The following is a 22,390-nucleotide window of genomic DNA, read 5'->3' on the forward strand; positions in this document are numbered from 1 at the left end:
GAATGACTTATTCTGACAACATAACCAAGAAGAATCAGAAATTTAAATATTTTTTCCCTTCCATTCTTGAAGTCCGATACAACAATAGAGACCAGCTTTTTTCACCATATTGTCCACCATTCAAGTCTAACACACCGAGCATTCATCCACATCATACATATCATATCAGAAAAGGAGTGAACGAGGTGAACAATTTGGTGAAAAAAGCCTTTGAAAAATACAAATTTAAGTGGTAGATGTGGTGACAAAAAGTCGGTCCTTTTCATACAATCCTTATGAACATTTTTGATTCACCAGTCTGTTTGAAAGATTTTAAACACAAGCAAATGACAAATGAATTGGAAGCTCATGTTAACATTACTTTTACAATAATTAATAATAATCCTCCAGGCCAAACAATAATTGTAATCAATTAACTACCCCAATAAAGGGATAATAATCAGCAATCAAAAATTAGTGCAAAATTTAATTTTTAGTTCATATGCACCGAATAAAAATAATTTTTTGGATAATTATAATGAAGAAGATGAAGGCTCTTGTGAGACATTAGAGCTTTATTTCAGAGCCAAAAATGAGTTGAGTGCATTTTGTCAAACATTTATGTTAATTCAGGTGTTATGCATTAATAAAGGTGCAGAAATGATTATTATAATTCAAAGCAATTGATGGAATCAGATAATTTTCATTGTTTCATGTCACCCTCGTGTAGATTGCAGTCTCAAGTTTAAATCAGCCTTCTTTGCTAAACATGAAAAAATTGTTAACATCAAAGTAAAGTTGGTTAGAGTCAGCCACTTGACTAACATTTTTGAGTGCAAATTTGATAATCCGGTTTTTAAGATTCGACATCTTGATTCTCTTTCCTTTCCTCTAAAAGTTAAACTTTGTTCTTGAATATTCCTAATAAAGATGTTCATGTTGTTCTTGAATTATTGCCTCTTTCACTTGAAATAACACCATTTGACGCAAGCCTAGAAGGAATCAAATCCACGTTTACATTTTAATTAATAATTGTATAGATGATTAAGACCGGCAAACCATTGATAAGTATACCAGGACTCCATTCATACCAATTCCAATGAATTTGGAAGCCAAGTGAATCATTAGTATGACTAAACAATTATTGGTCCGCATCAAACCAGTTTAATAGACGTCACAATGCATAATATTTGTTGAACAACAGTATGCCCTTAACATCCATCATTCATGTGAATATCAACAATATCTATTTAATAATGAGATAAAGTTGACATAATTGCTTCAATGGTGACAACATGATAAGCCGTTGAACCTAAAATCAATTGAAAAAAGAAGAAGATATCAAAGCAATTAGATAATTAATTAACCAGAATACATGGTAGTTTGGATGAAAGGATAAGCCACTTCTAACAAAATGGAGGATTAATCAACAAAGCTGGTACATATAAATGATTATCATTACCTCTGATAGTTGATAACTTTCTATTTTCCATGGTTGATTAACATAACAGTGATGATAACCTAGCAAGTTGCTATAAATGGTCTTGAAAAGGTATTATAATAGAGTAAATCCATCCAAAGAAAAAACAAGCTCCAAGAAAGCCTTCAATATCTATACAGAGAAGAGAAGACAAGAAAAGATCAAAGGTTAAGGTTTGACCGGTCAGGGTATAAGATGACTCATGTAAAGTGACAGATTTGTATGAGTCATACAAACTGTAGACAGAAAATGAGGACAGTAAAAATGAAAGGTGAAGATAGAAATAGATTAAGCTACCTGTATCGTAAGTATTGGTATAACCAGTCACTCATTATAGCCTCAAAACTATAATAATAACGTTATCATTCCGCATTCCCCTGGCTGGGCCTTTTTTCCCACACTTCCCGCTTTCACCTTCTTTCTCTCTTTCTTCTCTTTCTCTCATTGTCTTTCTCTTCTTGTCTTTCTTTCTCTCTCTTTACCTCCGTCATGATAATAACATTGAGAGACTATTTTTCTGTTCAACTTTTCTACCTTTCTTTATTCATTCAGTCTTTTTTCCACTCCTTTTCTTCTCTTTCCAGGCAAACCAAAATCACTTTTTTTAAGGTCAATACAATCTCAATACAAAAAAACAACACTTTTAAAAATTGTAACTTTACCCTGAGATTGCATCATCCATTAAAACACTGGTTAAAACTGAATGTACAAGGGTTAATTGCATATTGACAGGTTACTAAGGCACCACTGATTACAATGAAATAATTTTTATCAAAGAAAATGAATCAGATTAATAGTAATTAGCAGTTAAAATCTATTAATAATTGTCCGCATAATCAGAAAAATTGAGAGTAGCGACCTCTATAGAGATTGGCTTTTTTCTTTCTCTTTACTCTCTTGTGCTCCTTCTTTATCTTCTGGAAGCCTCTTTTTGCCTTCTTTCAGTTTTAACATAACCCAAGTCTACATTTCTTCTTTCATATTATCCCGAACCTTTAAGTCTTATAGTTTAAATTTTGTGCGCTTATTTTGTTTGGTCTATGTGAAACTATGGCCCCCTGTTCAACTTGTTAACCAACCAGTTAACTAGCGTTAACCTTCCCTAACTAAAAATCACCAATGGCAACCACCAACGTCTTAACCATTTCTAACCAGTCTAAACTGGCAGTTAACCATGTTTCAATCTTAACCAGTGATCTTGGAACTCTACACCTTCGCCCGTCTTACCTTTCGGACATCTCAAGTGTTGATTATTCTGATAACCATTTATTGTCCAGTTCTAACTTTAATTTTAATTTGAACAATACTTATATTGATAATATCAATAATATCAATAACAACAATATATTTAACCACCATTTATACATCGACTACTTATTTAACAATTACAATTACCCTGAGTTTGGCCTGATACCTTCGATATTTGGGATACCAGGATGACCTCTCAAGATTCACAACAAATATACTCTTCTTTTGAAGAGTTCATGGCTGAGGAAAAATTACCTCCTGTTTTTCCCTCATCACAATCTTCCAATGTTTCTGAGACTCCAGCTTTAAGCCAACATCTCATCTCGGAAGTTTGTGACCGTAAGTATTAATTTATTCGTATTGCTGGAATTCACTTAAACTTGTAAGGTGAATTTACCTGCAAGCTATTCTGTCATCTGACATGCACATTATTGACCTGAATAATGCATGTTTTTCTCGTTTCTGCAGTCTTATCATTTATTCTTTTTTTTTGTTTTGCAAAATCTTTTAGGCGATATTTATGGACCTTTTGGAATCGGACATGTTGATGATGACTTACCTTCAAATTTTGTCAACTCATCTCTTGCTTATAGCCCAAACTCTTTACCACCACGATCTCCATCTGACGATAGTTCACTCTACAACATTTCTTCTGACAATTCATCTTCATTCGACCCTTCGGACGAAAATTCTACACTTATTGACGACATGATGGAGTCAACTGATGAATTATCTGATGATTTCGTGGTTGTTTCAGATGTACCTTTACTCGACAAAGATGAGTTGATGCAGTATTTAGACAACATTGCTTTAGATGACATCAACGAAGACTTTGACAATTTTCCTCATGAAGAATCTACTCCTTCTACTTCATCAGTAAATGACGACACGCCAACATTTTTATATATCAAACAAGAAGCTACTTCATCTAATAATTCTAGTATTGCACCAAATGAAGAAGCTATTTCATTTAATTCAAGTATTTCACAAAATGACGAAACTAAAGAAAGCTCATTCAGTCCTGTTTGTAGCAAAAAACCTGCAACTCGAGGCAGAAAGCGTAAATTGTTTAGCAATGGAGGAGAAAAGAAAAAAGATCAGAACAAAGAAGCAGCTCGTCGGTATCGAGAGAAGAAAAAGCAAGAGGATGCCAGATTAGAAGCTGAAGCTGACGAGTTGTTAGTGAAACAAGCTGAATTACGCAGAGAACTTGCTGAAATCTCCAGGGCACACTCTGAATTTGTGAATTTAGCTAAGCAGTTATTGCAATCTAAAAGGAAAAAAGAATAATCCCATTTCATTTATTTTAATTTTTTCAGGTTATCTTATGTAATTATTTAATTTTTGTTACCCTTGCCGTTTGGGCGACACTTTTTGCTTCTTCACTTATTATTACCTTATTATCTTTATTATGTCTTAAATTATTGTTTAATCTCCTTTAACTCTTTTGAATTGTAAATTTAAAATGTTGGCATGATAAATTAAAATTTTTTGCTTCAAATCTTGATTCATTTATTTCATTCACCTTGCCTCAGGAAACTTGTATTGGAAATTGAAAAAAAAACTGAAAATCTTTTACTAAACACTAATTGAATGGATCGTATTAGTGTGTTTTAGATTCAGATGTAGCTAAATTTAAAGTCAGATTGATTGATTGGAACTGATTAGGGAATTAAATATTTGCCTAAAGAAAAGTTAAAGTTACAGTTGCTAACAAAGTATTAGATAATTACATGAGTCTTTAGCCTCTTTCAGGTAAATTGCCCATTGAAATTTCGTTTTATTCACCCTTCAAATTGTTCAACTACCAAACATCTTTAACTCTTCTACTTCTACAGGGCTGCAATCTACAATTTTCGTACAAAAACATATCTTAAAAACTCCTTAAAAAGTTCATGCATATCAAATTTATCGATGAATTTCTACATTAACTACACTAATGACTGAATTCTTAATATTAACAATAATTATTTTGAGCCAACAGTAGCTAATTATTTTTATCAAAAGGATGAAAACGGCCAAAGCTTATATGTAAATCTAAACCTTAAAGTTGAAGACGCGTTGAAACATAAAATGTTTAGATTGCATGAAAAAATAAATTAAACTGCATATGTATAGTCCATCAGAAGATAATAAACTTTAATTCTACTTCGAAACTAGTATAACAAAATTGGCCACCAGTTAAGATGACGAAATGCAGTCCATTTCAGCCTATGTTCTCCGAGCTTTCTTTGGCCTAGCTGTTTTAGTAACAACATAGTCAGTGGTATCTGTTATGGAAACTACATTGATGCCTTGTTTTTCCAGGACTTGTATTGAAGGCATTCGCCCAGGTCCAAGGCCTCTCATAATGACCTTTACAGTGGTAGTGTCCAATAACTTGAGCAACTTGCACATAGCCAATGCTGCAGCTTGAGCGGCAACTGTGGTTCCTTTCTTAGATCCTTTAAAACCTTCAGTATAACAAGACTTTTTACCCATAGGAGTGTTTTTGGAGTCCCATAAAGACAGCTTGGTATTGTTTTTGGTACAAGTTATGGACAGTCGTGGAAGTGACTCATATGGGATTCCGTTGAACAAAGTAGTTGGAGTATCAACGGATGGATAGTCGATCACTTTTTCTCCATAAAAGTCCACTGGTAGCCCTGCTGTTCCATCATCCCGTCTAGGAGCTCCTTTACGATATTCACTTAAACTCCACTTATGAGCCAACGGTTTTGCAGTATGAAAAAATTGTTGCTGTAAACTGCATGGCAGCCTTAAATTATTTGAAATTTGGCATCTAATAAAATACAAAGATTTAAATAACATAATGAAAAATCAAAAAATTCAATTTTATTGAACAAAAACAAAAACAGAAAAACAGATTTTTCAAATTGAAAACAGCGACATCTGTTGAAAAGAGAAGGTATTCCAATAAAAAGAGTCAAACGCAATTTTACACTAAACTCCAATCTTGAGTTGGTAGATGTTTTAATTGTATCCTTTTGTTTTTCATACTTCTTAATTTGTTAATCGATATCAACCTTTATTCTGGACAACATTACCATTATCAAAGTAATCATCTCTGGTCATTCATCATGTCAGGTATTGCGGTCGCTAGATTAGCCGAAGAGAGGAAAGCTTGGAGAAAGGATCATCCTTTTGTAAGTAAACCAACATCTTTTCTTCTTTTTAACCGCGTATTTCTTAACCAAATTTTTTCCTTTCTCTTTCTTGTTCTTGGTACCATTTTATTTCCAATCATCAAACGTTGACTTTTATTGCTCATTATGTTGTTTCAATTGTTTCTTTGTATATAGGGTTTCATTGCCAGACCCACCAAAAATCCTGATGGCAGTTTAAATCTTCTTAATTGGGAATGTGCTATCCCCGGTAAAAAAGGAGTAAGTACCATCATCTCACTGAATTTCTTGATCTTCAATTTTCTTTTATTCTATCTCTTTTCTCTCCTATCTCTTTCTCTTTCTTTTATGGCCTTTGTCCGATTAAGTTTATTTTCAGTATATGTCATCATTATATCCGAATTATATTTCTCAAGTTTCCTACTCCTTTCTTTAAAAGCTTTTCTTTGAATGTAAACTAATCTCTATTTCTATTGTCTGTTACAGACTCCTTGGGATGGTGGTCTCTACAAGCTGAAAATGATTTTTAAAGATGATTATCCATCTTCACCACCAAAATGCAAATTTGAACCACCTTTATTTCATCCTAACGTTTACCCATCAGGAACTGTGTGTCTCTCATTATTGGACGAAGAGAAAGACTGGAGGCCGGCTATCACAATTAAACAGATTCTTCTTGGTATCCAAGATTTACTTAACGAACCAAATGTTAAAGATCCAGCTCAGGCTGAAGCATATACTATCTACTGGTATGATAGAATTTTTTCCATTTTTCAAAACAAATCTAGTTTTTTTGACATTTTCATATGATACTAAACGTTCTTTTCTATCTATCTTTTTTCAGCCAAAATCGCTTGGAATACGAGAAGAGAGTGAAAGCTCAAGCAAAAGCCATGGCAGCCACCGAATGATTGTCGATTGGTAATCAAAACATAAAGGAATCATCGTTTGGTTATTGATGAGTCATTAAAAGATTTAATAAAAATATCAAAATGTCAATGTGAAATAATTGTCATATTTTTTATTTTCTTGAGTGTAATATTGTTGATTTTTGAGTTGATCAAATCATTCAATTCACTCTATTGATTCGTAATCGAATTTAACTCCTTTTTTAAAACTATCTATTTTTTATAAACATCTAATGTAGAAAATAATAACAATTCAAATTTAAAGTTGACTGAAGGAATAAGTCATGGTAAGGAAAAATATTTCAATAAAGTAGATTGGAGTAAGATAACAAATGCAAAAATACAGTTGATTATGAGATGTATATAAATCAAAATGTCTGAAAAGGTGTGAATTGATTGCAATGCAGAAACGAACCAATGTAGAGAGCAATGTATCGATGGTAATAGCTATGAAGGTGAAAATGATTAGATGCCAGAGTATGATACAAAAAAATAAAAGCACAATAATAGAGGAATATCAATAATACAATTCTTGTGATTTAGCATAATCAAATAAGTGGAGACAGCAATAGAATATTCAAGCTGTTAAAACTGTTCGTTCATTGTCTTAATTTTCTAATGCTATTGTTGAGTGTTTTTTTCTTGAATGCTAATTGATTGATCAATTTTTTCGCAAATAAAACTTGCTATTGATTAGATAGAGTAAATGGGGGACATTCATATTAACTCTACCTAATAAATTAACAACATTATATCCATCATATTGTAACTTTAAAAGGTATTGAAAGTCCAACTTGATTTTACCAAATTCATTATCACGTTCTAAAATTCGTAATTCAATTGATAAAGTTGACTCAGATGATGGGGATAGTTCAAATTTGACTCTTTTCAATGTAGATTTTTTACAGTCTCCCATTGAAATTAAGATTCCCTTTTTCTTTAGCTTAAGCGCAGAATAACTTAAACATGGTTTGGAATCATTTCCATCGGCTGTAGAAATTCTTTCCAAAACAGGAGATAACCGGTAACTAGCTTTACACTTGTTTAAATATTTTTCATAGCATTGACTGATTTCCTGGAGATGTTCACGTTTTGTGATCAAAGTATTCAATGTTTCCTCCAAGTTAATCATTTTTGCATATCTATGGTTTCGATATTGAAGCTTGTTGATAATATCGTTTGTTATCATGACCAGAATTTCATCAAAACTCCTTGCCTCAGTGTGTCTCATGTTTTGAATGGCGAAGTCCAAAAGAGTACATAAATCATTTCCAAGCGGACTAAATATTACTGAATGTTTCTTCAGTTCTTGAGGAAGAACCCAGTTGATTGAATTTTTGTAAAGAACGTAACAGGCATTTTCTTCATCCTCCACTTTACGAAATAAAACTTGGTTCAAATCCTTACAATTTGGCCTTTGTCTTATCAATTCAAGAAGAGCTTGTTTCACTTTTATAGTAGCATTCGAAGTCACATCAGTATCATTGATAGCTCGACATCTCAGAGGTAAGGAGACTTCAGTATTCATCAATTCGTCTTGACCAACATTTTCAACATAACTAGAATCACAGCCAAGAAACGTTCGGATATCTTGGGGAGGCGGACCACATTCTTCCATAAGTAAGCGAAATTCGACATCAAGTGGATCACTTTCATTAGGAGCGATATCATTTTGATACCTATGTAAGATAGCATGAGATTCCATTATTTCTTGAAAACAAAGCATGATGCTTGGTGGCTTGAGATTAGCCTCATCAGAAAATTCATTGAAAAAGAAGATATCAGAAATATCATCGACCCAACAAATTGAGTCTACTAAACGCTTCAGTTGAAACCAAGATTGTCCTAAGAAGCTGTCTAATTGTGCAGTTTCTTCAATCATCACAGTAGATTGTGATACCATTGGAGAGAATGTAAATGCTCTTTTTCCGTTGACAGCTGCTTGTAAAATTTTATAAACGCCATTAAGGTTTCGGCGAGATACCAAACTGGTTCGTTTCTCATTTTCCCTCATATTGGTTAAATAAGCTTCAGGGAAAAGTATACAGGGACGAATCCAGCGCGTGAAAATTACGTTAGAAATGACTTTGATTCTTTCCTCTTCACCATAAGGTTCATTAAGGGAACTTAATTTTTCTGCGAGAAATGAGTCTAAACTTTTACATATATACTTGAGTCCAAATGGAATGAGATCGATAAATTCAGGCGAGACCATTGTATCGATTAACCGACCACAGGTTTTTACAATGTGAGGAATGTTATGGGCAAGTTGAATTCTAACTTGATTATCACTCAAGGCTTGTTCAATTGAAATATCTTGAAGGTTTTTATCTTCCAGTGAGTCAGCTCCAGTAAGATTAAAACGATCTTTGTAAAGGGAGACCGGATCAAGGCAAAGGAATGGCTCTTTCAGAGAAACAATGTCTAATATCACAGGCTGAAGTAGATCAAATAAAGCTTGTCGATGAGCGCGATGACAGTCCAATGCTATTGTTATAATCATAGGGTCACCATCAATAATATAATTTGCTTTGGTTATCTTATGAGTAACCTCTTCTTTAAGAGCTTCTTGAAGTAGTCGACATAAGAGATAAATCTCTCGTTCTCCTGGTTCACAGAAAAACAATGAGTATATACAATTTTTGAAGAATGATGAGACTTGAAAGGTTGGAACTGCAAACAGTAAACGTGAAAGATACCGGGGCTGTGTTTGTAAAGCATAAAATAGGTGAGAATAACATTTGAGTTTAGAACAGCGGCCTTGGTAAAATCTTGAAATATCGAAAGCTGTCCATTTTCTTGCTTCTCCACTACGTTTATTTCTTCTAGATCCGCTGATTGCCATAGACTTCATTTCTGCTAAAGCTTCCATGCTCATTGTTAATCTTGAATTACGGATTAGAAGACCAATGTTCTCATCAATCTCCTCAATCCGCTCATCCAGCTCACGGTTAACTCTGATATATTTGGTAATCTTCTCGATTAACCTTTGCATCTCACTTTCAATAATATAGTCTTGTTCACAGAGAGACAGAGTAAGACAGACATCACGTATTTCTTCCAATAATGAGATAGACGATGACTGGGATGTGCCGGTTGATGAGGCGAGACGTAATGCTAATCTTCGGTAAGGTTCTAGAGTTGGCAACACAGGCGTAGTCACTGAAGACATTTAAGTATACAAACTATGAGAGCACAAGTCAATATACAGTAAAAGAATTTACACAGTAAAAGTTTTAAAAGTAAGATTACAAATGATTGTTGAGTAGTGAAGAAAACAAATTAAAAAATTCAAAATAATAAACAAAAAATGACATCCCTTACTAAACTGACTCGCTAAGTTTGAGTCATGCAAACTGTTTACAACAAAAGTGTATCGATTCATTATCTTTTGATAATCGATTGTTGCATCGATAGTATTATCGTGTGAACTTTCAAAACTAAAAATACCAAATGTATTATTAATGTGTAATGTTTAATTTAATTAGACTGATTTCCTTTCAGTATTTTGATTAGCTAACATTCCAATACTTCGTTTACCCAGTGGTTTCACCAATTTATTCAACTTTTACTCTCTTCTGTTCCAGACTAAACAAAGCAAGTATCAAGAAAAATTTGATGGATAAATGCAAATCTTCTGTGTCTTTGCCTGATTTAACTTGATCTAAAGACCAAAACCATATCGAAGATCGGGACAATTTAGATTGAAAAGATGAACTACTTAAATGGCTTAAAATTGTCAAAGCATATCATAGGAAGAAGCATAAGATAGCGACGATTCATCATTATTGTTTACATGTGTCATTGCATGTGGATATTTGAAAGTGGTGATGACAACTGACACTCAAGACGTTTAGTTTTAGTCGCCCTTAAATTGACTGTTTGAAACCATTGCAGATGATGAGATTAAATTGTGGTTAGTCTAATCAGTCAGTCTGGAGAAGCTTTTCAAGTTTTTCATCTAATATTAACTGTATTTGACTCATGGTTACTCTGCGGTATTTACATTATTGCCCACTCAGCTTGATGTCATATACTCACAGTACTTGTCAGTGAAAACGACTTGAGCTGATAAACGTAGACAGTTCTCAGCTAAATTCAAATTTTAGCTCACGCTTTTTCTTGGTGTGATCCTAATTATCAACAGTTTTATCTTTTCAAGAAAATCTTTTATTCCGTTCTCAGCTGTTCAAACTTTCGAGTTTTTATTTTCCTAAATGCTTCTTCCTTGAACAATTGAACATAAGATTAATGCTTATACCACATTGTGTTTAAATTGCATTTGTGATTGAATAAACACTCATTGAAAGATTGAAAGGATCAAGGGCTGAGAATTTCTTGAGCCAATTTCAAAGTTGAATAAGATAACCATGTACAGATTGACCCCTTTCTGGTTATTCCGGTTAGTATTTAGTTTTCGGTTTTATATTTCTTCCAATTAAATAGAAAAGGCTCTCACCCTGAAAAACAATGGCAGACTGGAATCACTTGGTACTCTAAATAAACATGATTATAGCAAGATACCTTTACAAGATTTAGTAGTTTAGGAAACTCCAGATAAACTAAAATATAATTTTATACAGTCGAGACAAATCGCAACAAAAATATTTTCATGAAATATATTCTGATTCGATATTGAATCACATTGCAATTGTGCATTAATTTGTGAAAAATATAATGTACTATGATATGAATGAATACTCCAACTGATTTTCATGATTTTAATGATTACTCTTATCAATAATGTCTTTCAATGATAGAATTGGAAAGTTAACCAAACTGGTGAATCACTAGTTAAACAAGAAAATATAACAGCAACGATGAATGAAGTTTATTTAAGAATACATCGTCTTCGCTGAATAACAAGTCTAGCTGCAATTGATCTTGTAAACACAGACACACTCAAAATTTAAATAAGTAAGCCCTTGATTAGAATGACCGATTAGATTAGAATCACTTAACAAAATCTTTCCCAAAGAGTAAGGTTACCTTACTCTTTGATCTTTCCATCACTTCATGCATTTACTTATAGAGCTCATAAGATGGCGCTAGCGTTTAATCAGTGAAATTTTTATTAATGAATCGTAAGTTCATTTGAACTTATTGTTACTATTTCTTAAAATTTTTAGTTTCCCTAGATCTGTTTTTTGCCAAATTTGATCTTGTTCATAAGAAATGTGATTTCTTACTCTAAAACAATCTTGTGAGTACATTATGACTTGTGACTTTTCATTCATTAATCATTGCTCGGATCTATTTTAGATCATGTGTTGTCCTAGTCATTCATGTGTTTCAGGCTCCGTTCATTTCAATGAAGATTTTCATTTAATGTGTGTTGGAGATTCAGATAAATCTTTCGTAAGAATCTGTGCTCATGATTTTCAGAATCTTTCATCTTTGAAATCTAATAACAATAACATTGGAAGCAATACGTATAAAATAAATTACTAATGAAATTTTCATGATCTAACCTATTGATTGATGGTTTGATGGCTATTGTTTTGTCAATAAAGTTTCATCAGCTTTTACTAAATAATGTTATGTATTCAAAACAGTAGAATAGTTTTGAGCTCAAAATTAAGTTTATTGTGGTCAATTCATTTCAACTTTAATTTCACTGTTGGTTTGGTTTCGAACAATAATAAACCATTTGGATTCCTGGTCTGTAGTTCTTTGAATCATTATTATCACTTGATTACTTCGAGACGATAATATGGTAATAGATAGATAATAAAATGAAGTTTAATTTCACTATTGTTCTTAGGATTGATTAAAGTGATGACCATCTTGAAAAGGATTGTCAACCAAAAGTAGCAATTGTGGTTCAGCTTTTTTACTAGAGTTGATTATACTTCAAAGACTCCATTGTACATTCATAGGTAGTAAAGTAAGTTACAGGTAAATATAAATGAAGAAAAGGTTTGCTGCTGATGGTACTTGGAAATAACACTATTGACTTCCAGAACAATGTACTGTCGTACTTGGTTAAAATTGAAAATGGAATTGATCACATATTCAACTGCACTATGATTAAATAAATCCAATAAATATCCAGTTGACGGGATGCAAAATATCTTGGTGGTAATCAGATATTATGACAATTTGAAGTTTTCAATACATCTGACAAATTTGTGAGTATCAAATATTCATAACCATGAGATCAATAAGCGTTTCAAGGGCAGAAACAATTTGAGATCGATCGTATGCAGAGCAACATGAGACACACCATTTCCTTCCATTCATCAAGGGTTGAAAATAACGTTCAATTTCCTCTGAGCTTCTAGCTCCATCTAAATCAGAGTGAGTACCTAGAACAAAGAAAAATAATGGAATTAGTATCACTCATTGTTGGAATAATGAAAGAATTGGAACTCAAATCAAACTGTTAAATTCAAGGTGTACTCCAAATTATTCCCGTATAAGTAAAACAAAACAAGAATCAACCTTGAGTAAACCAAGAAAAGTAAAACAATGCAAAATTTGAAACAAAAACAGCAAATCGTAAAACCACTAACTACAAAAAAGTGATATGCTTCAAAATGAACCTATGGAAATATCCTTGAGAATAGAAAGCGACCGCAAATCCAGATTTTGTTGATTCCTAAGTGAAATGAACACAGGAAATTTGATATGCTTACCTAATATAAGGCAAGGTTTACTGGTGAGCCGTTGATCGGACAGAACAACTCTTAAAGCTTCCTTGGCAGTATTTAATTCCTCATCTGTATCAGATGAATCAACAACAAAAAGGATGCCATGTTTACTTCCAAAATAATGGTCCCAAAAGCGTTGAACTTGAAATGATCCTCCAAGCTCCTTTATACTAATTACAGTGTTCTTGATTGGCAATGTTTTAATATTAAATCCACTAGTAGGTTCACAATTAGATAGTGGTTCATCCACCAGATGAGATAATAAGGTTGTTTTACCAGCACCACTTAATCCTAAGCAAAGAACATTGTATTGATCTTGAAGAATGAACACAATTGGCTTGTGACACTGAATCCATTGCCAGCACTAAAGAGGGAATCATTTTTTCAACAAAAAAAGATCAAATTAGATGGATTAATAATATAAAATGAAAATAAATGATCGAAAAAATGTACGAAATGTAAATCTTAAACAACGGTTAGAATCTTACTTTTCTCAATCCTGTTCTGCATGCTGTGAAGCTTGAGTTAATTGTTTCTCGAACACCAGGCATCTCAAAAAGATCAATTGTAGCAGTTAACCGCAGTAAAATAGAGGAATCAAAAATAAAATGAAATGTCAGAAATAACCACAATTAATTATAAGTTCATGATGAAAGAATGAAGATCCGAAACAATAAAGGAGGGATTAGAGTGATGGTAGAAAACTGAAAAAATGAGATTTTTACACAGAAAAAGCGAAAAAATTATTTAAAATTTTCAAGATCCCATTGTTGTTGAGCTAACGGTTGATGATTTAATCACATTGATGGAAACAATTGACTTTAATCAAGTATTACAATTTACTATAAACTAGAAGGTAATTGTGTTAACAGCATGTTTAGAATTCTTCTTTGAACAGTTAACATTGTTTACATCGCATGGGTTGAGGGAAAACCAGAAGAGATGAAAATGAAAATAGAGAGAAAGCAAAATAGACAGAGTAAGAAATGAGCAAAGGGAAAGAGAGAAAGGTAATGCAAGATTTATTGTAGGTCTTTCAAGTTGGAAATGAATCAAAATTTCAAACAAGGTGATCAATTTAATGTCAAATGCTAACTCATCTGATGTTCAAATGGTAAAATGAGGGAAAATTCAACCCCAACGCTTCTTAACGGCTTTCCAATGAATCGAGATTCCTTCCAATTCCTTCAGATTCATCAAAAAAGGGTTTTTATGGTTAGATTTACAAGCTGTGTTCATTGTTTAATTATTATTAATAGTTAGCCAAATCTTAATGCTATTGAGCGTAAAGAGAGATTCGCATTTCTTATAGTTCCAACACTTATTTTTGCTAAGATTTTTAAAACATTCCCTGAATGGTCAACATTAGTCGGCTCATTACGCCAAGATAATAATAAATCCTTCCTGGCCATCGTAATTTAGCGAGGGAAGAATACAATTAACGAGGTTTCCTTGATTGAAAAGGATAAGGATGAGATAATAGCTCAGGAGTTTGTCATATGATGAAGACGAACATATCCTTGACCCAGAATCAGATGCTGACGCAAATAGAGGATATTCATCACGATGGTAACCAAGTTTCATCTTCATCTTCCCATCCATTTATTTATTAATTTGATAAAATTTAAGTCTTTAGTTTTATCCTTTAAAGGTTGAAATGGTGAAAATGATTAAATAAATGGTCAAATCCAATTTAATCTATTGAACCTGAACTAAGAGTGGTCTTAATGCATTAAAACAGTGGTATTTTGTTTCAATTTTAGGATGAAACAATTGAAAACTACTATGGAATTATTATATGTTAACCTTTTCATCTTTAATTAAAGTTTATTCTGATCTTAACGGTCTTGCTTTTATTCTAACATCTTAACCTTTAATTTTACTTTCACTTTCAATCTTTAATGCAGGTTAGACAGTTTTACAATTAGATAAAGTTCAATTTGAATTGTCCCAAGAATTAAAGATTGTCTTATAGCCATTCTAACTGAAGTACATTCACTGTTTGAAACACAGCTACAGTTAAGTATTTATCAGATTGATTCAACATTGAAAGGTGGTTTCTGATTGTTCAATTTGATCTATCGAATAATCTATCATTTTTTATGATCGTTACAAATTAACTGCTAATCTGACAATCATAAATTGTATTAAATTTTCAATCATTTGCTTTGTAAATGAATCAAAAATCAGGTGCAAAATGATACAATTTGATGTAGCTTATCTTTGACATCACATGATTCAAAATATTTTAGATGTAAAGGCTATGAGGATTAATTTTTGCGAATCAACATTCAAATGTCATTAGAGAATTGGTGTTAAATTTAAAATTTCCAGTGAATTTTGACATTATTAAAAATCTCTATTACGAGATCGAATAATCATCAATAAACGCGTCTTTGGATGCACTTGCGAGTGACAGTGAGCAAAAACCTGAGATTTATAAGCTGGACAAAATCGGTAATTAAGAGGACAAATTTACCCACAATATTGAGTTGATTTATTTTTTGGGTTGAAAGGGCATTGAGAAAACGAAAGATGAATGGAAAAGGAGATTATTAGACTAGTATGGAGAAGTGTTCAAGGTAAAAAGAGATCCATGGTTACAAATAGGTAAATTCGGGATGGACTTTAGAAAAGAGTTTTCATTTCAATTGGTTGGTACGATCAACACAGATCCTTTAGGGTAATGAAGCTTCTCATTTATATATTCATGATCTTATTGTTTAACAAGCTGCCTTGTTGTTATCTCCTGGTTCATCTTGTTTCGTCTTTGCAAACGTAGTTGTTGTTGCGTGAGCATTCCAAGATTTTAGTTCGTTATTTTCTGAGTTGGATTTATGAAGATTCAATATGTAATGTGTGTATGTATTCATGTATGTATGGATGTATTTAGAGTTGTGAGTTTTTCAATTGTTATGTATGTGTTGTATATGCGTGCAAATATATATTTATATATATCAGAGGTATATAATTCCTGCGTTTCTCAACAACAATTTCCAGATGAATTAGAACTGTTGCCTCCTAAAGGTACACTGGAATTTGAAGGTGAATGTTGAGGTCCGACTTTGATCCCATTAGATTCGTTATTGATGTCAAAAACACCCTCTTGGATTTTCTCGTAAATCTCTTTAGCAGTGTTAATGAAAGCCTCTTCGACATTGGCTGCAGTTTTAGCTGAAGTCTCCATAAAGATGAGACCATGTTCCCGAGCAAAATTTTCACCTTCTTCCTTTTTCACTTCACGTCGTGATTCTAAATCACTTTTATTACCGATAAGCATTATCACCATGTTAGAATTGGAATGTTGACGAGCATCTTCAAGCCATGTAGTCAAATGGTTGAACGTATCACGACGAGTGATATCATAGACCAATAATGCTCCAGCAGCACCTCTGTAATAAGATCGAGTGATAGACCTGAACGCTTCTTGGCCTGCAGTGTCCCATATCTGTAATTTAATTTGTTTCCCATCAATAGGTATCATACGAGCACCAAACTCAACACCAATTGTTAGATCATGTACTGGTTGAAATCTTTTATCAGTAAACTGTAAAAGTAAGCAAGATTTACCAACTCCTAAAGGATACAAAAATATAGAAATAATCAGTAAAATGGCCAATGGAAAGCTGCAGCCAAGCAAATGATTGTCAAGCAAACATATTGCGAGTTTAGAGGCACAAACAGGATAAAAATGGAGAGCTTTGAGAGAAAGAGAAAGCAACAGTAAACCAGGCAAAAGGTAGAAAGAAGATGAAAGGGAAAAGACTCAGAATTAAGGGAGACACAGTGTAGTAAAAAGAAATTAACCAGCAATGGTTAAGAGTAGAGTTGGAATGTTAATTAACATAAGTTACAACAATCACATTTTAAATTAATTTGAACATTACCTGTATCACCAATGATAATATATTTAAAAAGAAACGCATAAGACATTTTGACGATGACAAATTCGGGTTGTTTACAAAAAAATTTAAGGTTACAGCTTCAATATGTGTTTGTAAACAAGTAAGAGTTACTCCAATAATTTTAGATTATTCATTGATTGATGTTTCCTAACCATCGATAATCGACCAAAAATTCGATACATCGAACCAGAAATTCAACTTGCTTTTTAATCAATTAAGAAAATAATTTCTCAATTTATTCTGAATAATTTCATATAATCAGATTTCATTCAAAATATTGTTGATTAAATAATTCTCCAATTGTATCGCTCAATAAAAGCTTTTCAACTAATTGTAAAAACTATTAAACTCTATGACTTTTAAGGCGCTCAAGATGGAGCCACAAATCTTTCTATTAAAAAAGTCTGCGAAAGCGAATACAAAAAAGTGTTTGATTTAGTTAATACTTTAATAAACAATCAATCAACATTCAATATTAATGAGCATGAAAGATGGTAATTTATCTTTTGTTCACTTGACTTTTTCATAGCTTCAGATAAATCAAAATGTGTTAAAATATGTGAATTTATTTCTATCTTAGTTTACTCAAAAATCAATAACGTCAAGATTAACGGATTTTTTTCTGGTACATTTCTTATACACTAGTAGTCAGGGTTAAGTTAAGAAAAGTGGAGATTTTTTTCATAGTCGCCATCTAACAAGAAATAAAAGTACCTTTAAGATCGAACTTAATTTTTTATAGATTTCATTTTTTAGTGTCTCTTAAAACTGTAAATGCTCGAGATGGCGACACCTAAAAATTAACTTAACGCTGACCCTTTTTTGTTAACTTAACCCTGACTACTAGTGTACAAGGGAAACTTGCAGCCTTTAACCGGATAAAATGATATCAAATTGGTGGAATTACTTTGACAAACCAAACTTATTTATTGGATTGGATTAGCTTGATTTATGGTTTACCTTTTTCTTGAACATTTCGAGATTGTCAACTTGGATTACAATATCAGGTAAGCAATATTAAACAAAGGTTGAAATTTGAGAAATAAGTGAGACTCTGTCAACATAGTCAATCAGCAACCCTTTTTAACGTTAATATTTGGTTGATTTTGAAGACACTTGAAGCACTCAGTGACAAAAGCAGCACCTAAAAAGATGTTTATGCCTCCCTCTGAATTACGCAAGGTCAATAAATATTATCAAGATCTTTTTCTTTCATTCCTTCATTTAACTTGAACAAGTCGAGCTCACTTTTCCCATGTAACCTTAAATATTGTACCAAATTGACAGGCATTCAAATTCTAATTTTGATTTTTCTTTCTTTTCTACTTCAACAGTATCCTCATCATCATCAACACCAGCATCATTGCCATTCCAATTTTCACCGAACTCCTTATTTTTCACATTTTTTTCTTATCAACGTATCCCACACACTTTTGAATCAACTTTTTCCAATGGAAATAACAAGATATGGATTAAAGCGCCACTGGATGATTAAAAGACAGCAACACCAACAGACAACATGGATCAAGCTAAATCAGCTTGATTCCAACTGAAAGACTTAACACTTCGTTCTGGTTCCCTCTGGAAATCATCCAACCTTTGCTTTTCTTTGCTTTTCATTTCTACCAGTTCAAGTATATTCATCTTAAATAATAACAATACTACTGCTAAGAATAGCAGTGACAACGTCTAAGTAAGAAGAGTAGAAAAAAGTAGAGAAAAAGAAACAAAAGTTTCCTTCTAAACGTTTTCTCAACCAAACCAGCTCTTCTTACATTTATGTCCTTTTTTCCTTCTCCATGTCTCCATGTTCATCTTAAACTTGCATCCAAGTTGAGTGTCCAAAAGTATTCAGCTATTGGTGCAACATGAATGTTCATCTGTTCACTTTATACTCCACAGATCATCTAATTTTGTTACTTAACTAGATCAATGGAGTGTTAATTGTAGCGTCAATCATCATTTTGTATCAGCCTGATTCACAACAATACCAAGCCAAAGAAAAAAATAAAATAATATTACATTAGCCAAGGAACAAAACAAAAATGGCTTCCAATTGGATGTTAATTGTGTTTCTGTTCACATTATTGTTGTTTTTATTGCTCTTGATTTTACCCTTATCCACTGGAGCAACCAATAATTTATCCCTTAATTGCGATTTCAATTTATCAACTCAAAGTGATTACAAGTGTCATTGGATTGTTGGTTATCCGTTTCAATTGATTAAATCTGTCAATGAAAGTGAAACATGGCTTGATTTTAAAACATCAACTGTTAATCGTGAACAATCATCAGGATATCAAAATAATGGTATTCTGGGTAAACTTGTAAGTCCTGAAATTAATGTTAACAAAATGGATTCTCCAAGCCATTGTACACTTGTTATTACCATGAAAATGGCTAAATTTGAATCTGGTTTGTTTAAAATTGTCCGTCAATCAGTGACCAACCGAGAACCAGAAACTGTCCTTTCAAGTAAACCTGGAAATAACTATCAAAGGTAAGCAAAATGACTTTAAAACAAGATAATCACAAATTAATTGTGATCAACTGTAAACCAAACAAACAATTGAAGAGGTGAAATAAATCACCTAATGACAGGTCGTTTGAAACCATGTTTTCAAGCAACACATTTACAATTTACTCTGACAACATTTTGCTTCATTTCTTCACTATTTAACGTTACAGCACAGTTGCTCCTCAACATGATTGGTATTAATCACTGTCGTCTATTTCATCCTTTCCCACCTTCACTCTATTGTATTAATATTAATATCTGTTACCTTAAAGTTTGTGCTCATCAAAATTGAAGCCTTCTTGCCTTATTGTTAACTTTCAAGTTGATCATCAGAGTAACTCAGACAATAACAGGAAACATTTCTGATAAGTTTAGCAATGAAATGTTTTAATGATTTACCCAAAACTTCAATTCCTTCAATCAAATGTGATTGTTTGCAGCCTGACAATGTGACTGTAAAACGAGATAAAAGTTAAATTCAAAGTTGATTCAAAGTTGACATTGACCTTACAGTTAATTTTAATGTTGGCAACTCATCAACTAACTAAACCGTATAAATCGACTGACTAAACTTAACCTAATCAGATAAATTAAAGCAATTACAAATATGAACAATTAAGATATTTGATAAAACAAAATTACTTTCCAATGTAACATTTCAACCCATTGTAACCAATAATGCTCAGTTAATTGTCGATTGAAAATAATCTGACAAATTTTATAACCAAATCTCAACTAGTCTCGAGTTTAATTACCATTAAATGGTTAATTAAAGTCATTAACCCATCTTATTTTGACTGAAAGCTGTTGATTTTTGCATATTTAATTATAATCTTGTTTGAAGATTAAATCGAAACAATTGATCAAAGATGTAATTAAACTAATACTTAATCAAAGTCTTTTCAAGTAGATTCAAGTTGATCAAATTATAATAACAATTATTACAGTCATCAGTGCCATCACCATGATTACCAGAATCAAGCTGACAATGAATTAAGGTTGAAAAATGTGATTAACTTACTCAAACCTGCAACTTACCTTTAACCTTATTTTCAAAGCAAATGTGACAGGGATGAGCATGAAGATGAGTGATACGATAAGTCAGGATGAGATTGAGAAAAAAGACTTTAAACTGTTATAAATATGTGCACATTTAAACACTTTTTCACATTTATAAATATATTTATCACCAATGAAACCAACACTGTCACCATTTCATCCAATCTGGATATGATTCAAGAAAAGCAGTAAAAAATGAATGGCTAAAAATAAAGGTAAAAAAAGCAACTTCTTACAGTTTTCCAGTTCTCATCATTTGCCTCTTCATATTCACCATCCATCTCATCCCTTGATCTTACATTATACAATGTAATATAAATAAAACATCTAACAAGTCACATGAACATTTGACTTCCTCACCAATAGCCTGAAGCATTCAATTTCAACCAATTCAATTCACTTGCAATTCTCAAGCTTACCAACTTCCAAATTACTGACCATTTAATGATTCCAATACCACATGATGTTAACAGTTAACAATCAGAATCATCTTGTGGTACAATCGACATTCAATATTTAATTGAATAATAAACGAACAAAAATCTTTAGACAACTTTAAATTGTTATTCCCAAAATGAAGCAAATTGAACTAAAAATTAAACTCATTTACCAACTAATTGAAGGTTTAATGGACAGTCAACATTACAATTGTTTAATTACCGCATTGGAATCAAATCAGATAAATTTTTACTCGACATTCGGGAGTTGAGTTGAGTTGAAAAAACATTATTAACCTTGTTGCTGTTGGAAGAAATGACATTTTGAATTGCTCTGTTGATTAGTTAAGTACTCAAACTAAATTAACAATAAACAACAATGCAACAGAAAAGAAACTTTCTCTCAGGCAATTTTCATAATAATCAAAAGTCGATTAGTGATTACCTTTAAGGTAACAGCAACAATGAAAAAGTGAACCTATTATAATCCAGAAAAACAACATCAAAATATAATTAACTAATTGGTATAAAGATGCTGAAACATTTTAGTCAATATTTTAGTCAACAGTCTCATTACAAGTAAAGAGCATTCAAAATCTCATTAATTGTTCATTTTTAATTTTTACTCAAAACACAAAAGCTCAATGATTGCAACGAAACTCAATTTGACTGAATAACTTGGAAAGCTTATTAATTATGATTTATTTCATATTTCTTCATCTCTAAATTGAATCAAATTTGTATTATTCCTGGTTAAATTGCAGTTCAACTTTTGCCTGAATTGGCTTTTTTTCTGGACAAAAGTCAATTTATTTGTCTATTTTACTTTGTATTAGAGCGATCCATTGATGGTTACCCTAGCATAGTTAACTTAACTTGAGATGGATAAAAACACTCTTAAGTTACTCTCCAGATTGTGTTTGATCAGGGAATAAGGTTCGGACGAATTCTGATTAGTTCTGATTAAGTTGTGCGTAAAAACAAAAATTTTTGACTAAGAAATTTTTTGAGCGCAGAAATCACAATTTTTGCAGATTTTTCGAAATTTTGGACTTGAAATAAGACTTTTAGCTGCATC

The 22,390-nt window shown here is 32.3% G+C and overlaps 7 protein-coding genes and 1 long non-coding RNA gene across 8 annotated transcripts in view; 3 read left to right on the forward strand and 5 right to left on the reverse strand.

The window, feature by feature from the left end:
- Nucleotides 1-522: 522 nt before the first annotated feature.
- On the reverse strand, nt 523-2,324 carry LOC112539184 (uncharacterized). Its single transcript, XR_016200234.1, has 4 exons — nt 1,757-2,324; nt 1,442-1,591; nt 1,071-1,291; nt 523-971 (listed from the first exon to the last, which is right to left on the reverse strand). It is a non-coding gene; the product is annotated as an uncharacterized LOC112539184 (long non-coding RNA).
- Nucleotides 2,325-2,448: 124 nt separating this feature from the next.
- crc (bZIP transcription factor crc) lies at nt 2,449-4,208 on the forward strand. Its single transcript, XM_015932592.3, has 2 exons — nt 2,449-3,046; nt 3,219-4,208. The coding sequence occupies exons 1-2, from the start codon at nt 2,896-2,898 to the stop codon at nt 3,995-3,997; spliced, it is 930 nt and encodes a 309-aa protein (XP_015788078.2). The 5' UTR covers nt 2,449-2,895; the 3' UTR covers nt 3,998-4,208.
- Nucleotides 4,209-4,822: 614 nt separating this feature from the next.
- mRpS11 (mitochondrial ribosomal protein S11) lies at nt 4,823-5,518 on the reverse strand. The gene has a single exon (XM_015932594.3). The coding sequence runs from the start codon at nt 5,516-5,518 to the stop codon at nt 4,919-4,921; it is 600 nt and encodes a 199-aa protein (XP_015788080.1). The 3' UTR covers nt 4,823-4,918.
- A 106-nt stretch (nt 5,519-5,624) lies between these two features.
- Nucleotides 5,625-6,838, forward strand: lwr (ubiquitin conjugating enzyme lesswright). Its single transcript, XM_015932595.2, has 4 exons — nt 5,625-5,853; nt 6,010-6,093; nt 6,319-6,581; nt 6,677-6,838. The coding sequence occupies exons 1-4, from the start codon at nt 5,788-5,790 to the stop codon at nt 6,741-6,743; spliced, it is 480 nt and encodes a 159-aa protein (XP_015788081.1). The 5' UTR covers nt 5,625-5,787; the 3' UTR covers nt 6,744-6,838.
- Nucleotides 6,828-10,110, reverse strand: LOC107365127 (ras GTPase-activating-like protein IQGAP3). The gene has a single exon (XM_015932593.3). It carries the CDS (start codon nt 9,910-9,912, stop codon nt 7,402-7,404), a length of 2,511 nt encoding a protein of 836 aa, XP_015788079.2. The 5' UTR covers nt 9,913-10,110; the 3' UTR covers nt 6,828-7,401.
- A 2,193-nt stretch (nt 10,111-12,303) lies between these two features.
- LOC107365130 (ADP-ribosylation factor-like protein 15) lies at nt 12,304-14,501 on the reverse strand. The gene is made up of 3 exons (XM_015932596.3): nt 13,882-14,501; nt 13,379-13,757; nt 12,304-13,048 (listed from the first exon to the last, which is right to left on the reverse strand). Exons 1-3 carry the CDS (start codon nt 13,942-13,944, stop codon nt 12,879-12,881), a joined length of 612 nt encoding a protein of 203 aa, XP_015788082.2. The 5' UTR covers nt 13,945-14,501; the 3' UTR covers nt 12,304-12,878.
- Nucleotides 14,502-15,854: 1,353 nt separating this feature from the next.
- Nucleotides 15,855-17,390, reverse strand: LOC107365131 (ras-related protein Rab-2). Its single transcript, XM_015932597.3, has 2 exons — nt 17,281-17,390; nt 15,855-16,969 (listed from the first exon to the last, which is right to left on the reverse strand). Exons 1-2 carry the CDS (start codon nt 17,324-17,326, stop codon nt 16,377-16,379), a joined length of 639 nt encoding a protein of 212 aa, XP_015788083.1. The 5' UTR covers nt 17,327-17,390; the 3' UTR covers nt 15,855-16,376.
- A 1,242-nt stretch (nt 17,391-18,632) lies between these two features.
- LOC107365132 (uncharacterized) overlaps nt 18,633-22,390 on the forward strand; it is a 39,671-nt gene continuing 35,913 nt past the window's right edge. Inside the window, exon 1 of the mRNA XM_015932598.3 lies at nt 18,633-19,798. Within this exon, the coding sequence (XP_015788084.2) occupies nt 19,344-19,798 (455 nt within the window). The 5' untranslated portion in view covers nt 18,633-19,343. The remainder of the gene's footprint in view (nt 19,799-22,390) is intronic.

The sequence above is a fragment of the Tetranychus urticae genome, chromosome 3 (assembly GCF_039701765.1).
Source record: "Tetranychus urticae isolate SD_2017Ah chromosome 3, NJAU_TeUrti_SD_1.0, whole genome shotgun sequence".
Classification (NCBI taxonomy): Eukaryota; Metazoa; Arthropoda; class Arachnida; order Trombidiformes; family Tetranychidae; genus Tetranychus; species Tetranychus urticae.

Bases quoted from the DNA above. Each gene is read 5' to 3' on its own strand.
- mRpS11 (XM_015932594.3), bottom strand. From the start codon at position 5,518: ATGTTATTTAAATCTTTGTATTTTATTAGATGCCAAATTTCAAATAAT.
- LOC107365130 (XM_015932596.3), bottom strand. From the start codon at position 13,944: ATGCCTGGTGTTCGAGAAACAATTAACTCAAGCTTCACAGCATGCAGA. The intron at 13,758-13,881 runs GTAAGATTCTAA...TTCCCTCTTTAG, and splicing joins GCAGAACAGGATTGAGAAAA to TGCTGGCAATGGATTCAGTG. The intron at 13,049-13,378 runs GTAAGCATATCA...TCTTTGTTCTAG, and splicing joins TAAACCTTGCCTTATATTAG to GTACTCACTCTGATTTAGAT.
- crc (XM_015932592.3), top strand. From the start codon at position 2,896: ATGACCTCTCAAGATTCACAACAAATATACTCTTCTTTTGAAGAGTTC. The intron at 3,047-3,218 runs GTAAGTATTAAT...AAAATCTTTTAG, and splicing joins CATCTCGGAAGTTTGTGACC to GCGATATTTATGGACCTTTT.
- LOC107365131 (XM_015932597.3), bottom strand. From the start codon at position 17,326: ATGTCTTATGCGTTTCTTTTTAAATATATTATCATTGGTGATACAG. The intron at 16,970-17,280 runs GTAATGTTCAAA...TGTATCCTTTAG, and splicing joins TATTATCATTGGTGATACAG to GAGTTGGTAAATCTTGCTTA.
- lwr (XM_015932595.2), top strand. From the start codon at position 5,788: ATGTCAGGTATTGCGGTCGCTAGATTAGCCGAAGAGAGGAAAGCTTGG. The intron at 5,854-6,009 runs GTAAGTAAACCA...CTTTGTATATAG, and splicing joins GGAGAAAGGATCATCCTTTT to GGTTTCATTGCCAGACCCAC. The intron at 6,094-6,318 runs GTAAGTACCATC...TGTCTGTTACAG, and splicing joins CTATCCCCGGTAAAAAAGGA to ACTCCTTGGGATGGTGGTCT.
- LOC107365127 (XM_015932593.3), bottom strand. From the start codon at position 9,912: ATGTCTTCAGTGACTACGCCTGTGTTGCCAACTCTAGAACCTTACCGA.